The sequence below is a fragment of the Ranitomeya variabilis genome, chromosome 1, assembly GCF_051348905.1.
Source record: "Ranitomeya variabilis isolate aRanVar5 chromosome 1, aRanVar5.hap1, whole genome shotgun sequence".
NCBI lineage: Eukaryota > Metazoa > Chordata > Amphibia > Anura > Dendrobatidae > Ranitomeya > Ranitomeya variabilis.
The window spans coordinates 1166029130-1166046576 of NC_135232.1; the positions used below are offsets into that span (position 1 = coordinate 1166029130).

General features: G+C 51.0%; 1 protein-coding gene across 2 annotated transcripts in view; it reads left to right on the plus strand.

The window, feature by feature from the left end:
- The window catches only part of CCDC142 (coiled-coil domain containing 142), a 100064-nt gene that overhangs the window by 65003 nt on the left and 17614 nt on the right, over positions 1 to 17447 (plus strand). The window contains exons 2-3 of one of the 2 annotated variants that reach the window (XM_077280471.1): positions 13337 to 13498; positions 15102 to 15211. In XM_077280471.1, the coding sequence (XP_077136586.1) occupies positions 15160 to 15211 (52 nt within the window). In that variant the 5' untranslated portion in view covers positions 13337 to 13498; positions 15102 to 15159. The remainder of the gene's footprint in view (positions 1 to 13336; positions 13499 to 15101; positions 15212 to 17447) is intronic. The other variant, XM_077280470.1, reaches the window with a different exon arrangement.

Here is a 17447-nt window from a genome sequence, read left to right on the forward strand (position 1 = left end):
TGTACCTACAGACACTCAGTTTTAGGTGTGGATGGCGCTGCTGCGATAGGCCACTCTGTGCACCTACAGACACTCAGTTTTAGGTGTGGATGGCGCTGCTGCGAGAGGCCACTCTGTGTACCTACAGACACTCAGTTTTAGGTGTGGATGGCGCTGCTGCGAGAGGCCACTCTGTACCTACAGACACTCAGTTTTAGGTGTGGATGGCGCTGCTGCGAGAGGCCACTCTGTTTACCTACAGACACTCAGTTTTAGGTGTGGATGGCGCTGCTGCGAGAGGCCACTCTGTGTACCTACAGACACTCAGTTTTAGGTTTGGATGGCGCTGCTGCGAGAGGCCACTCTGTGTACCTACAGACACTCAGTTTTAGGTGTGGATGGCGCTGCTGCGATAGGCCACTCTGTGTACCTACAGACACTCAGTTTTAGGTGTGGATGGCGCTGCTGCGAGAGGCCACTCTGTACCTACAGACACTCAGTTTTAGGTGTGGATGGCGCTGCTGCGAGAGGCCACTCTGTGTACGTACAGACACTCCGTTTTAGGTGTGGATGGCGCTGCTGCGAGAGGCCACTCTGTACCTACAGACACTCAGTTTTAGGTGTGGATGGCGCTGCTGCGATAGGCCACTCTGTGTACCTACAGACACTCAGTTTTAGGTGTGGATGGCGCTGCTGCGAGAGGCCACTCTGTGTACCTACAGACACTCAGTTTTAGGTGTGGATGGCGCTGCTGCGAGAGGCCACTCTGTACCTACAGACACTCAGTTTTAGGTGTGGATGGCGCTGCTGCGAGAGGCCATTCTGTGTACCTACAGACACTCCGTTTTAGGTGTGGATGGCGCTGCTGCGAGAGGCCACTCTGTTTACCTACAGACACTCAGTTTTAGGTGTGGATGGCACTGCTGCGAGATGCCACTCTGTGTACCTACAGACACTCAGTTTTAGGTGTGGATGGCGCTGCTGCGAGAGGCCACTCTGTGTACCTACAGACACTCCGTTTTAGGTGTGGATGGCGCTGCTGCGAGAGGCCACTCTGTTTACCTACAGACACTCAGTTTTAGGTGTGGATGGTGCTGCTGCGATAGGCCACTCTGTGTACCTACAGACACTCAGTTTTAGGTGTTGATGGCGCTGCTGCGAGAGGCCACTCTGTGTACCTACAGACACTCAGTTTTAGGTGTGGATGGCGCTGCTGCGAGAGGCCACTCTGTGTACCTGCAGACACTCAGTTTTAGGTGTGGATGGCTCTGCTGCGATAGGCCACTCTGTGTACCTACAGACACTCAGTTTTAGGTGTGGATGGCGCTGCTGCGAGAGGCCACTCTGTGTACCTACAGACACTCAGTTTTAGGTGTGGATGGCGCTGCTGCGAGAGGCCACTCTGTGTACCTACAGATACTCAGTTTTAGGTGTGGATGGCGCTGCTGCGAGAGGCTACTCTGTACCTACAGACACTCAGTTTTAGGTGTGGATGGCGCTGCTGCGAGAGGCCACTCTGTACCTACAGACACTCAGTTTTAGGTGTGGATGGCGCTGCTGCGATAGGCCACTCTGTGTACCTACAGACACTCAGTTTTAGGTGTGGATGGCGCTGCTGCGAGAGGCCACTCTGTGTACCTACAGACACTCAGTTTTAGGTGTGGATGGCGCTGTTGCGAGAGGCCACTCTGTGTACCTACAGACATTCAGTTTTAGGTGTGGATGGCGCTGCTGCGAGAGGCCACTCTGTACCTACAGACACTCAGTTTTAGGTGTGGATGGCGCTGCTGCGATAGGCCACTCTGTGTACCTACAGACACTCAGTTTTAGGTGTGGATGGCGCTGCTGCGAGAGGCCACTCTGTGTACCTACAGACACTCAGTTTTAGGTGTGGATGGCGCTGTTGCGAGAGGCCACTCTGTGTACCTACAGACACTCAGTTTTAGGTGTGGATGGCGCTGCTGCGAGAGGCCACTCTGTGTACCTACAGACACTCAGTTTTAGGTGTGGATGGCGCTGCTGTGAGAGGCCACTCTGTGTACCTACAGACACTCAGTTTTAGGTGTGGATGGCGCTGCTGCGATAGGCCACTCTGTGCACCTACAGACACTCAGTTTTAGGTGTGGATGGCGCTGCTGCGAGAGGCCACTCTGTGTACCTACAGACACTCAGTTTTAGGTGTGGATGGCGCTGCTGCGAGAGGCCACTCTGTGTACCTACAGACACTCAGTTTTAGGTGTGGATGGTGCTGCTGCGATAGGCCACTCTGTGTACCTACAGACACTCAGTTTTAGGTGTGGATGGCGCTGCTGCGAGAGGCCACTCTGTGTACCTACAGACACTCAGTTTTAGGTGTGGATGGCGCTGCTGCGAGAGGCCACTCTGTGTACCTGCAGACACTCAGTTTTAGGTGTGGATGGCGCTGCTGCGAGAGGCCACTCTGTGTACCTACAGATACTCAGTTTTAGGTGTGGATGGCGCTGCTGCGAGAGGCTACTCTGTACCTACAGACACTCAGTTTTAGGTGTAGATGGCGCTGCTGCGAGAGGCCACTCTGTACCTACAGACACTCAGTTTTAGGTGTGGATGGCGCTGCTGCGATAGGCCACTCTGTGTACCTACAGACACTCAGTTTTAGGTGTGGATGGCGCTGCTGCGAGAGGCCACTCTGTGTACCTACAGACACTCAGTTTTAGGTGTGGATGGCGCTGTTGCGAGAGGCCACTCTGTGTACCTACAGACACTCAGTTTTAGGTGTGGATGGCGCTGCTGCGAGAGGCCACTCTGTGTACCTACAGACACTCAGTTTTAGGTGTGGATGGCGCTGTTGCGAGAGGCCACTCTGTGTACCTACAGACACTCAGTTTTAGGTGTGGATGGCGCTGCTGCGAGAGGCCACTCTGTGTACCTACAGACACTCAGTTTTAGGTGTGGATGGCGCTGCTGTGAGAGGCCACTCTGTGTACCTACAGACACTCAGTTTTAGGTGTGGATGGCGCTGCTGCGATAGGCCACTCTGTGCACCTACAGACACTCAGTTTTAGGTGTGGATGGCGCTGCTGCGAGAGGCCACTCTGTGTACCTACAGACACTCAGTTTTAGGTGTGGATGGCGCTGCTGCGAGAGGCCACTCTGTGTACCTACAGACACTCAGTTTTAGGTGTGGATGGCGCTGCTGCGATAGGCCACTCTGTGTACCTACAGACACTCAGTTTTAGGTGTGGATGGCGCTGCTGCGAGAGGCCACTCTGTACCTACAGACACTCAGTTTTAGGTGTGGATGGCGCTGCTGCGAGAGGCCACTCTGTGTACCTACAGACACTCAGTTTTAGGTGTGGATGGCGCTGCTGCGAGAGGCCACTCTGTGTACCTACAGACACTCAGTTTTAGGTGTGGATGGCGCTGCTGCGATAGGCCACTCTGTGTACCTACAGACACTCAGTTTTAGGTGTGGATGGCGCTGCTGCGAGAGGCCACTCTGTGTACCTACAGACACTCAGTTTTAGGTGTGGATGGCGCTGCTGCGAGAGGCCACTCTGTACCTACAGACACTCAGTTTTAGGTGTGGATGGCGCTGCTGCGAGAGGCCACTCTGTGTACCTACAGACACTCAGTTTTAGGTGTGGATGGCGCTGCTGCGATAGGCCACTCTGTGTACCTACAGACACTCAGTTTTAGGTGTGGATGGCGCTGCTGCGATAGGCCACTCTGTGTACCTACAGACACTCAGTTTTAGGTGTGGATGGCGCTGCTGCGAGAGGCCACTCTGTACCTACAGACACTCAGTTTTAGGTGTGGATGGTGCTGCTGCAATAGGCCACTCTGTGTACCTCCAGACACTCAGTTTTAGGTGTGGATGGCGCTGCTGCGATAGGCCACTCTGTGTACCTACAGACACTCAGTTTTAGGTGTGGATGGCGCTGCTGCGAGAGGCCACTCTGTACCTACAGACACTCAGTTTTAGGTGTGGATGGTGCTGCTGCGATAGGCCACTCTGTGTACCTACAGACACTCAGTTTTAGGTGTGGATGGCACTGCTGCGAGAGGCCACTCTGTGTACCTACAGACACTCAGTTTTATGTGTGGATGGTGCTGCTGCGATAGGCCACTCTGTGTACCTACAGACACTCAGTTTTAGGTGTGGATGGCGCTGCTGCGAGAGGCCACTCTGTGTACCTACAGACACTCAGTTTTAGGTGTGGATGGCGCTGCTGCGATAAGGCACTCTGTGTACCTACAGACACTAAGTTTTAGGTGTGGATGGCGCTGCTGCGATTGGCCACTCTGTGTACCTACAGACACTCAGTTTTAGGTGTGGATGGCGCTGCTGCGAGAGGCCACTCTGTGTACCTACAGACACTCAGTTTTAGGTGTGGATGGCGCTGCTGCGAGAGGCCACTCTGTGTACCTACAGACACTCAGTTTTAGGTGTGGATGGCGCTGCTGCGATAGGCCACTCTGTACCTACAGACACTCAGTTTTAGGTGTGGATGGCGCTGCTGCGAGAGGCCACTCTGTGTACCTACAGACACTCAGTTTTAGGTGTGGATGGCGCTGCTGCGAGAGGCCACTCTGTGTACCTACAGACACTCAGTTTTAGGTGTGGATGGTGCTGCTGCGATAGGCCACTCTGTGTACCTACAGACACTCAGTTTTAGGTGTGGATGGCGCTGCTGCGAGAGGCCACTCTGTGTACCTACAGACACTCAGTTTTAGGTGTGGATGGCGCTGCTGCGAGAGGCCACTCTGTGTACCTGCAGACACTCAGTTTTAGGTGTGGATGGCGCTGCTGCGAGAGGCCACTCTGTGTACCTACAGATACTCAGTTTTAGGTGTGGATGGCGCTGCTGCGAGAGGCTACTCTGTACCTACAGACACTCAGTTTTAGGTGTGGATGGCGCTGCTGCGAGAGGCCACTCTGTACCTACAGACACTCAGTTTTAGGTGTGGATGGCGCTGCTGCGATAGGCCACTCTGTGTACCTACAGACACTCAGTTTTAGGTGTGGATGGCGCTGCTGCGAGAGGCCACTCTGTGTACCTACAGACACTCAGTTTTAGGTGTGGATGGCGCTGTTGCGAGAGGCCACTCTGTGTACCTACAGACACTCAGTTTTAGGTGTGGATGGCGCTGCTGCGAGAGGCCACTCTGTGTACCTACAGACACTCAGTTTTAGGTGTGGATGGCGCTGTTGCGAGAGGCCACTCTGTGTACCTACAGACACTCAGTTTTAGGTGTGGATGGCGCTGCTGCGAGAGGCCACTCTGTGTACCTACAGACACTCAGTTTTAGGTGTGGATGGCGCTGCTGTGATAGGCCACTCTGTGTACCTACAGACACTCAGTTTTAGGTGTGGATGGCGCTGCTGCGATAGGCCACTCTGTGCACCTACAGACACTCAGTTTTAGGTGTGGATGGCGCTGCTGCGAGAGGCCACTCTGTGTACCTACAGACACTCAGTTTTAGGTGTGGATGGCGCTGCTGCGAGAGGCCACTCTGTGTACCTACAGACACTCAGTTTTAGGTGTGGATGGCGCTGCTGCGATAGGCCACTCTGTGTACCTACAGACACTCCGTTTTAGGTGTGGATGGCGCTGCTGCGAGAGGCCACTCTGTACCTACAGACACTCAGTTTTAGGTGTGGATGGCGCTGCTGCGAGAGGCCACTCTGTGTACCTACAGACACTCAGTTTTAGGTGTGGATGGCGCTGCTGCGAGAGGCCACTCTGTGTACCTACAGACACTCAGTTTTAGGTGTGGATGGCGCTGCTGCGATAGGCCACTCTGTGTACCTACAGACACTCAGTTTTAGGTGTGGATGGCGCTGCTGCGAGAGGCCACTCTGTGTACCTACAGACACTCAGTTTTAGGTGTGGATGGCGCTGCTGCGAGAGGCCACTCTGTACCTACAGACACTCAGTTTTAGGTGTGGATGGCGCTGCTGCGAGAGGCCACTCTGTGTACCTACAGACACTCAGTTTTAGGTGTGGATGGCGCTGCTGCGATAGGCCACTCTGTGTACCTACAGACACTCAGTTTTAGGTGTGGATGGCGCTGCTGCGAGAGGCCACTCTGTGTACCTACAGACACTCAGTTTTAGGTGTGGATGGCGCTGCTGCGATAGGCCACTCTGTGTACCTACAGACACTCAGTTTTAGGTGTGGATGGCGCTGCTGCGAGAGGCCACTCTGTACCTACAGACACTCAGTTTTAGGTGTGGATGGTGCTGCTGCAATAGGCCACTCTGTGTACCTCCAGACACTCAGTTTTAGGTGTGGATGGCGCTGCTGCGATAGGCCACTCTGTGTACCTACAGACACTCAGTTTTAGGTGTGGATGGCGCTGCTGCGAGAGGCCACTCTGTACCTACAGACACTCAGTTTTAGGTGTGGATGGTGCTGCTGCGATAGGCCACTCTGTGTACCTACAGACACTCAGTTTTAGGTGTGGATGGCACTGCTGCGAGAGGCCACTCTGTGTACCTACAGACACTCAGTTTTATGTGTGGATGGTGCTGCTGCGATAGGCCACTCTGTGTACCTACAGACACTCAGTTTTAGGTGTGGATGGCGCTGCTGCGAGAGGCCACTCTGTGTACCTACAGACACTCAGTTTTAGGTGTGGATGGCGCTGCTGCGATAAGCCACTCTGTGTACCTACAGACACTAAGTTTTAGGTGTGGATGGCGCTGCTGCGATTGGCCACTCTGTGTACCTACAGACACTCAGTTTTAGGTGTGGATGGCGCTGCTGCGAGAGGCCACTCTGTGTACCTACAGACACTCAGTTTTAGGTGTGGATGGCGCTGCTGCGAGAGGCCACTCTGTGTACCTACAGACACTCAGTTTTAGGTGTGGATGGCGCTGCTGCGATAGGCCACTCTGTACCTACAGACACTCAGTTTTAGGTGTGGATGGCGCTGCTGCGAGAGGCCACTCTGTGTACCTACAGACACTCAGTTTTAGGTGTGGATGGCGCTGCTGCGATAGGCCACTCTGTACCTACAGACACTCAGTTTTAGGTGTGGATGGCGCTGCTGCGAGAGGCCACTGTGTACCTACAGACACTCAGTTTTAGGTGTGGATGGCTCTGCTGCGAGAGGCCACTCTGTGTACCTACAGACACTCAGTTTTAGGTGTGGATGGCGCTGCTGCGATAGGCCACTCTGTACCTACAGACACTCAGTTTTAGGTGTGGATGGCGCTGCTGCGAGAGGCCACTCTGTGTACCTACAGACACTCAGTTTTAGGTGTGGATGGCTCTGCTGCGAGAGGCCACTCTGTGTACCTACAGACACTCAGTTTTAGGTGTGGATGGCGCTGCTGCGAGAGGCCACTCTGTACCTACAGACACTCAGTTTTAGGTGTGGATGGTGCTGCTGCGATAGGCCACTCTGTGTACCTACAGACACTCAGTTTTAGGTGTGGATGGCGCTGCTGCGAGAGGCCACTCTGTGTACCTACAGACACTCAGTTTTATGTGTGGATGGTGCTGCTGCGATAGGCCACTCTGTGTACCTACAGACACTCAGTTTTAGGTGTGGATGGCGCTGCTGCGAGAGGCCACTCTGTGTACCTACAGACACTCAGTTTTAGGTGTGGATGGCGCTGCTGCGATAGGCCACTCTGTGTACCTACAGACACTAAGTTTTAGGTGTGGATGGCGCTGCTGCGATTGGCCACTCTGTGTACCTACAGACACTCAGTTTTAGGTGTGGATGGCGCTGCTGCGAGAGGCCACTCTGTGTACCTACAGACACTCAGTTTTAGGTGTGGATGGCGCTGCTGCGATAGGCCACTCTGTACCTACAGACACTCAGTTTTAAGTGTGGATGGCGCTGCTGCGAGAGGCCACTCTGTGTACCTACAGACACTCAGTTTTAGGTGTGGATGGCTCTGCTGCGAGAGGCCACTCTGTGTACCTACAGACACTCAGTTTTAGGTGTGGATGGCGCTGCTGCGAGAGGCCACTCTGTACCTACAGACACTCAGTTTTAGGTGTGGATGGTGCTGCTGCAATAGGCCACTCTGTGTACCTCCAGACACTCAGTTTTAGGTGTGGATGGCGCTGCTGCGATAGGCCACTCTGTGTACCTACAGACACTCAGTTTTAGGTGTGGATGGCGCTGCTGCGAGAGGCCACTCTGTACCTACAGACACTCAGTTTTAGGTGTGGATGGCGCTGTTGCGATAGGCCACTCTGTGTACCTACAGACACTAAGTTTTAGGTGTGGATGGCGCTGCTGCGATTGGCCACTCTGTGTACCTACAGACACTCAGTTTTAGGTGTGGATGGCGCTGCTGCGAGAGGCCACTCTGTGTACCTACAGACACTCAGTTTTAGGTGTGGATGGCGCTGCTGCGAGAGGCCACTCTGTGTACCTACAGACACTCAGTTTTAGGTGTGGATGGCGCTGCTGCGATAGGCCACTCTGTACCTACAGACACTCAGTTTTAGGTGTGGATGGCGCTGCTGCGATAGGCCACTCTGTGTACCTACAGACACTCAGTTTTAGGTGTGGATGGCGCTGCTGCGATAGGCCACTCTGTGTACCTACAGACACTCAGTTTTGGGTGTGGATGGCGCTGCTGCGAGAGGCCGCTCTGTACCTACAGACACTCAGTTTTAGGTGTGGATGGCGCTGCTGCGATAGGCCACTCTGTGTACCTACAGACACTCAGTTTTAGGTGTGGATGGCGCTGCTGTGAGAGGCCACTCTGTACCTACAGACACTCAGTTTTAGGTGTGGATGGTGCTGCTGCGATAGGCCACTCTGTGTACCTACAGACACTCAGTTTTAGGTGTGGATGGCGCTGCTGCGATAGGCCACTCTGTGTACCTACAGACACTCAGTTTTAGGTGTGGATGGCGCTGCTGCGAGAGGCTACTCTGTACCTACAGACACTCAGTTTTAGGTGTGGATGGCGCTGCTGCGATAGGCCACTCTGTGTACCTACAGACACTCAGTTTTAGGTGTGGATGGTGCTGCTGCGATAGGCCACTCTGTGTATCTACAGACACTCAGTTTTAGGTGTGGATGGTGCTGCTGCGATAGGCCACTCTGTGTACCTACAGACACTCAGTTTTAGGTGTGGATGGCGCTGCTGCGAGAGGCCACTCTGTGTACCTACAGACACTCAGTTTTAGGTGTGGATGGCGCTGCTGCGATAGGCCACTCTGTGTACCTACAGACACTCAGTTTTAGGTGTGGATGGCACTGCTGCGAGAGGCCACTCTGTACCTACAGACACTCAGTTTTAGGTGTGGATGGTGCTGCTGCGATAGGCCACTCCGTGTACCTACAGACACTCAGTTTTAGGTGTGGATGGCGCTGCTGCGATAGGCCACTCTGTGTACCTACAGACACTCAGTTTTAGGTGTGGATGGCGCTGCTGCGATAGGCCACTCTGTGTACCTACAGACACTCAGTTTTAGGTGTGGATGGCACTGCTGCGAGAGGCCACTCTGTACCTACAGACACTCAGTTTTAGGTGTGGATGGTGCTGCTGCGATAGGCCACTCCGTGTACCTACAGACACTCAGTTTTAGGTGTGGATGGCGCTGCTGCGAGAGGCCACTCTGTACCTACAGACACTCAGTTTTAGGTGTGGATGGTGCTGCTGCGATAGGCCACTCTGTGTACCTACAGACACTCAGTTTTAGGTGTGGATGGCGCTGCTGCGAGAGGCCACTCTGTACCTACAGACACTCAGTTTTAGGTGTGGATGGTGCTGCTGCGATAAGCCACTCTGTGTACCTACAGACACTCAGTTTTAGGTGTGGATGGCGCTGCTGCGATAGGCCACTCTGTGTACCTATAGACACTCAGTTTTAGGTTTGGATGGCGCTGCTGCGATAGGCCACTCTGTGTACCTGCAGACACTCAGTTTTAGGTGTGGATGGCGCTGCTGCGAGAGGCCACTCTGTGTACCTACAGACACTCAGTTTTAGGTGTGGATGGCGCTGCTGCGATAGGCCACTCTGTGTACCTGCAGACACTCAGTTTTAGGTGTGGATGGCGCTGCTGCGAGAGGCCACTCTGTGTACCTACAGACACTCAGTTTTAGGTGTGGATGGCGCTGCTACGAGAGGCCACTCTGTGTACCTACAGACACTCAGTTTTAGGTGTGGATGGCGCTGCTGCGAGAGGCCACTCTGTGTACCTACAGACACTCAGTTTTAGGTTTGGATGGCGCTGCTGCGATAGTCCACTCTGTGTACCTACAGACACTCAGTTTTAGGTGTGGATGGCGCTGCTGCGAGAGGCCACTCTGTGTACCTACAGACACTCAGTTTTGGGTGTGGATGGCGCTGCTGCGATAGGCCACTCTGTGTACCTACAGACACTCAGTTTTAGGTGTGGATGGCGCTGCTGCGATAGGCCACTCTGTGTACCTACAGACACTCAGTTTTGGGTGTGGATGGCGCTGCTGCGAGAGGCCACTCTGTGTACCTACAGACACTCAGTTTTAGGTGTGGATGGCGCTGCTGCGAGAGGCCACTCTGTGTACCTACAGACACTCAGTTTTAGGTGTGGATGGCGCTGCTGCGAGAGGCCACTCTGTGTACCTACAGACACTCAGTTTTAGGTGTGGATGGCGCTGCTGCGAGAGGCAACTCTGTACCTACAGACACTCAGTTTTAGGTGTGGATGGCGCTGCTGCGAGAGGCCACTCTGTGTACCTACAGACACTCAGTTTTAGGTGTGGATGGCTCTGCTGCGAGAGGCCACTCTGTGTACCTACAGACACTCAGTTTTAGGTGTGGATGGCGCTGCTGCGATAGGCCACTCTGTGTACCTACAGACACTCAGTTTTAGGTGTGGATGGCGCTGCTGCGATAGGCCACTCTGTGTACCTACAGACACTCAGTTTTAGGTGTGGATGGCGCTGCTGCGAGAGGCCGCTCTGTACCTACAGACACTCAGTTTTAGGTGTGGATGGCGCTGCTGCGATAGGCCACTCTGTGTACCTACAGACACTCAGTTTTAGGTGTGGATGGCGCTGCTGTGAGAGGCCACTCTGTACCTACAGACACTCAGTTTTAGGTGTGGATGGTGCTGCTGCGATAGGCCACTCTGTGTACCTACAGACACTCAGTTTTAGGTGTGGATGGCGCTGCTGCGATAGGCCACTCTGTGTACCTACAGACACTCAGTTTTAGGTGTGGATGGCGCTGCTGCGAGAGGCTACTCTGTACCTACAGACACTCAGTTTTAGGTGTGGATGGCGCTGCTGCGATAGGCCACTCTGTGTACCTACAGACACTCAGTTTTAGGTGTGGATGGTGCTGCTGCGATAGGCCACTCTGTGTATCTACAGACACTCAGTTTTAGGTGTGGATGGTGCTGCTGCGATAGGCCACTCTGTGTACCTACAGACACTCAGTTTTAGGTGTGGATGGCGCTGCTGCGAGAGGCCACTCTGTGTACCTACAGACACTCAGTTTTAGGTGTGGATGGCGCTGCTGCGATAGGCCACTCTGTGTACCTACAGACACTCAGTTTTAGGTGTGGATGGCACTGCTGCGAGAGGCCACTCTGTACCTACAGACACTCAGTTTTAGGTGTGGATGGTGCTGCTGCGATAGGCCACTCCGTGTACCTACAGACACTCAGTTTTAGGTGTGGATGGCGCTGCTGCGATAGGCCACTCTGTGTACCTACAGACACTCAGTTTTAGGTGTGGATGGCGCTGCTGCGAGAGGCCACTCTGTACCTACAGACACTCAGTTTTAGGTGTGGATGGTGCTGCTGCGATAGGCCACTCTGTGTACCTACAGACACTCAGTTTTAGGTGTGGATGGCGCTGCTGCGATAGGCCACTCTGTGTACCTACAGACACTCAGTTTTAGGTGTGTATGGCGCTGCTGCGAGAGGCCGCTCTGTACCTACAGACACTCAGTTTTAGGTGTGGATGGCGCTGCTGCGATAGGCCACTCTGTGTACCTACAGACACTCAGTTTTAGGTGTGGATGGCGCTGCTGTGAGAGGCCACTCTGTACCTACAGACACTCAGTTTTAGGTGTGGATGGTGCTGCTGCGATAGGCCACTCTGTGTACCTACAGACACTCAGTTTTAGGTGTGGATGGCGCTGCTGCGAGAGGCCACTCTGTGTACCTACAGACACTCAGTTTTAGGTGTGGATGGCGCTGCTGCGATAGGCCACTCTGTGTACCTACAGACACTCAGTTTTAGGTGTGGATGGCACTGCTGCGAGAGGCCACTCTGTACCTACAGACACTCAGTTTTAGGTGTGGATGGTGCTGCTGCGATAGGCCACTCCGTGTACCTACAGACACTCAGTTTTAGGTGTGGATGGCGCTGCTGCGATAGGCCACTCTGTGTACCTACAGACACTCAGTTTTAGGTGTGGATGGCGCTGCTGCGAGAGGCCACTCTGTACCTACAGACACTCAGTTTTAGGTGTGGATGGTGCTGCTGCAATAGGCCACTCTGTGTACCTACAGACACTCAGTTTTAGGTGTGGATGGCGCTGCTGCGATAGGCCACTCTGTGTACCTACAGACACTCAGTTTTAGGTGTGGATGGCGCTGCTGCGATAGGCCACTCTGTGTACCTACAGACACTCAGTTTTAGGTGTGGATGGCGCTGCTGCGAGAGGCCACTCTGTACCTACAGACACTCAGTTTTAGGTGTGGATGGCGCTGTTGCGATAGGCCACTCTGTGTACCTACAGACACTAAGTTTTAGGTGTGGATGGCGCTGCTGCGATTGGCCACTCTGTGTACCTACAGACACTCAGTTTTAGGTGTGGATGGCGCTGCTGCGAGAGGCCACTCTGTGTACCTACAGACACTCAGTTTTAGGTGTGGATGGCGCTGCTGCGAGAGGCCACTCTGTGTACCTACAGACACTCAGTTTTAGGTGTGGATGGCGCTGCTGCGATAGGCCACTCTGTACCTACAGACACTCAGTTTTAGGTGTGGATGGCGCTGCTGCGAGAGGCCACTCTGTGTACCTCCAGACACTCAGTTTTAGGTGTGGATGGCGCTGCTGCGATAGGCCACTCTGTGGGCTGTTTTTCATTCCCACTCTGAAGCAATTGGCTGTATGATGTGGGCGTGTGTTGATGCTCCGCCCACTTTGTGGTGATTGGCTATGTTGCGGTGTTGTTTCACAACCCCTCGTGGCAGCGATATCCATGTACTCATATGATAATGCCATCGCACATGCTGTTTTCCAGATTTTCTGGACATTTATGCATGCACAATTATCCGTTTATGTGCGTGCATGATGATCCTTCTTTTTTGTTATTTTGATTGCATGCTGGCCTTAATATTTAAACTCCTCCTATATTTTTGTTCCTTATTCATGTGTTGGTTCCTTTTTGACAAGACTCCTCCCGGTCAATTTGATTGGATGTGGGATCATATAAACTCACATGACGCCTGCTCATAGACACACCCCCAGGAAGAAGCGACAGCGAAACGTGCGTAGGGGTCCGGAGGCTCGGTTTCTCACTTGGCAGTGGAATTGTGTGTGGGGACTGCATGCTAGGTAATATGAGGAGGATCTGATTTTATGCACTTTATATTTTGCTAGGGGTGGAAGGAAATATTTGGCATCAGACGGATGAGGGGTGTCTGGTTGATTTGGGTTAATTATAACCTCAGCACCTGTTACAAATCTGTGGTTATTTTTCCGGTTTTGTGTGTTTTCCTTCCTATAAGATTGCAATACATCAGGTGGTAGATTTTCAATGCATATGTCCCCATAAATTGTGCAATTTCTGTTAAAGAAGTCAAATTGTACTCCACTTTGCCTACCTAGCCTCTGGTTTTGGTTTGAGGCACCAATTTTAATGTATATCTTACTCTGTTTTATATTGAAATATAGAAATTGTTATATTGTATACAAATTGTGTTTTATGGCACTTCTTGATCCTGCAAAAGGATTGTTATGTTATACATCCACAACTGCCAGGAAAATTGTTCAGGATGCAAAGAAAATCCCACAAATAACATCAGCTGAAATACCGGACTCTCTGAAAACTAGCGGTGTGGCTGGTTCAAGATACACAATAAGGAGGCACTTGAAGAAAAATGGGCTGCATGGTCGAGTCGCCAGAAGAAAGCCATTACTGCGCAAATGCCACAAAGTATCTCACCTACAATACACAAAACAGCACAGAGACAAGGCTGAAAACTTCTGGAACAAGGTAGTTTTGAGTGATGAGACCAAAATTGAACTTTTTGGCCACAACCATAAACGTTACATTTGGAGAGAGGTCAACAAGGCCTATGATGAAAGGAACACCATTCCTACTGTAAAGCATGGAGGTGGATCGATGAGGTTTTGGGGATGTGTGAGCTACAAAGGCACATGAAACTTGGTCAAAGTAGAAGGAAAGATGAATGCAGCACGTTATCAGCAAATACTGGAGGCAAATTTGCAATCATCAGCCTGGAAGCTGCGCATGGGACGTACTTGGACGTTCCAACATGACAACGATCCAAAACACAAGGCCAAATCAACCTGTCATTGGCTACAGCAGAACAAAGTGAAGTTTCTGGAGTGGCCATCTCAGTCTCCTGACCTCAATGTCATTGAGCCGCTCTGGGGAGATCTCAAGCGCGCAGTTCATGCTAGACAGCCCAGGAATTTACAGGAACTGGAGGCTTTATTCCAGGAAGAGTGGGCAGCTTTACCATCTGAGAAAATAAAGAACCTCATCCGCAACTACCACAAAAGACTTGAAGCTGTCATTGATGTTAGAGGGGGCAATACACGGTATTAAGAAATGGGGTATGTGAACTTTTCATCAGGGTCATTTGGATGTTTTGGGTTGTCATTATGATTTAAGAAGAGAAAACACAGTAGTCTGACAATAAATGGCTTCACCCAACCACTAACCATGAGTGGAGGAAACATTTTGGTGTTATCATTCAGATTCTCTGAAAAAAGGCCAAGAAAGCACAAATTCTGCCGGGATATGTAAACATTTGAGCACAAGTGTAGTATTAGCAGATTATTATACTCCCCCCTGTTATATAGTATTAGCGGATTGCCTTTATGGATGTGATAACATAACACATAGTGAACCGTTTGTCCTTGGCCCCTCCCATATGTCATTTGATGTCTGTCCTGCTGTCTTTCTCAGATGATGATGAGTGAGCCTCTGCAGCGGAGGAGCGGGGTCTTCTTATCACCTTGAGCCCATGAGCAGACGCGCCACTCCCTGGTCTGATCCCAGACATGGCCCCCCACAAGGTAAGTAACAATCCCAGATCCTGGCTCCTCGCCTCTGTACTGGAGGTGCTTTCTTCTCTTCTGCTTTCTCTGAGGGGAGATGGCTTCTCGCATGGTAACATCTACTATATAATCGTCTAATTCTGTCTGTCTGTAACGGAAATCCCGCATCACTGATTGGTCGCGCCAGCCGCCTGCGACCAATCAGCGATATTGGCGAGAGATTTATACTGCGTACATATTCTAGAATACCCGATGTGTTAGAATCGGGCCACCATCTAGTAGTAACGTAGTTAGCAAGGCCATAAAAAGACATTTGTCCATCCAGTTCAGCCTATATTCCCTCAGAATAAATCCCCAGATCTACATCCTTCTACAGAACCTAATAATTGTATGATACAATATTGTTCTGCTCCAGGAAGACATCCAGGCCTCTCTTGAACCCCTCAACTGAGTTCGCCATCACCACCTCCTCAGGCAAGCAATTCCAGATTCTCACTGCCCTAACAGTAAAGAATACTCTTCTATGTTGGTGGAAAAACCTTCTCTCCTCCAGACGCAAAGAATGCCCCCTTGTGCCCGTCACCTTCCTTGGTATAAACAGATCCTCAGCGAGATATTTGTATTGTCCCCTTATATACTTATACATGGTTATTAGATCGCCCCTAGGTCGTCTATTTTCTAGAATTAATAATCCTAATTTTGATAATCTCTCTGGGTATTTAATCAATTTTTATGATCCAAAATCAATATGTGCTGACTACACTACAAAATTCCATCAGTGTCATCAAAAAGCTACAGACAGCAATGAGATCCAAAAAGCACAACATACTCATAATATAAAAATAATTATTTAATTTATCCCGTGTATATTAAAACCACTTACAAAATAACAATAAACCAAACTATCTCAGATTGTGAGGGACCCAAAAGGTTACTATTCACATAGAGCGTATGATACAAGCGTTGTAAAAATATTATCCAGATGGGCTATATAAATACCCAGTATCATGAGTCACTTTGTTGCGGCGGGGGAATGAGCCAGCACGCCGAGTCACTATGACGACCATTGAGCGCAGCAAAATCTCAGGCGGCACGCTGCTTGGATTGAGGGCAGTATAAGAGACCGGACTTCCCTCTACCCCGACACGCCCCCTGAAGAAGTGCTTACGAAACGCGCGTCGGGGTTGGAGGGACCGGGACTCTTCACTAAGTCATGTAAGTATAGCGTTGTATTTTTACATTTCTGCATTACTGTTTTTTTGGTTCTACTAAGATGAGGACATGTAGTAAGCCCTAATATATACCTATATGTAGACATACTAGAAGGCGTTGTTTATGCTGCAATAGTCCGTAACCTGAGATATATTGGGCATTAGATCCACTACCCTCATTAGGCTAATTGGCAGCTTGTATAGAGTGGTTTGATACTGGGTATTTATATAGCCCATCTGGATAATATTTTTACAACGCTTGTATCATACGCTGTATGTGAATAGTAACCTTTTGGGTCCCTCACAATCTAAGATAGTTTGGTTTATTGTTATTTTGTAAGTGGTTTTAATATACATGGGATAAATGTATGTTGTGCTTTTTCGGTCTCATTGCTGTCTGTAGCTTTTTGATGACACTGATGGAATTCTCTCTGGGTATTGTAGTTCCCCCATCCCCTTTATTAATTTTGTTGCCCTCCTTTGTACTCGCTCTAGTTCCATTATATCCTTCCTCAGCCCAAAGCTGTACACAGTACTCCATGTGCGGTCTAACTAGGGATTTGTACAGAGGCAGTATAATGCTCTCATCATGTGTATCCAGACCTCTTTTAATGCACCCCATGATCCTGTTTGCCTTGGCAGCCGCTGCCTGGCACTGGCTGCTCCAGGTAAGTTTATCATTAACTAGGATCCCCAAGTCCTTCTCCATGTCAGATTTACCCAGTGGTTTCCCGTTCAGTGTGTAATGGTGATATTGATTCCTTCTTCCCATGTGTATAACCTTACATTTATCATTGTTAAACCTCATCTGCCACCTTTCAGCCCAAGTTTCCAACTTATCCAGATTCATCTGCAGCAGAATACTATCTTCTCTTGTATTGACTGTTTCACATAGTTTTGTATCATCTGCAGATATCAATATTTTACTGTGTAAACCTTCTACCAGATCGTTAATAAATGAAGAGAAGAAGTCCCAACACCGACCCCTGCGGTTCCCCACTGGTCACAGCGACCCAGTTAGAGACTATACCATTTATAACCAC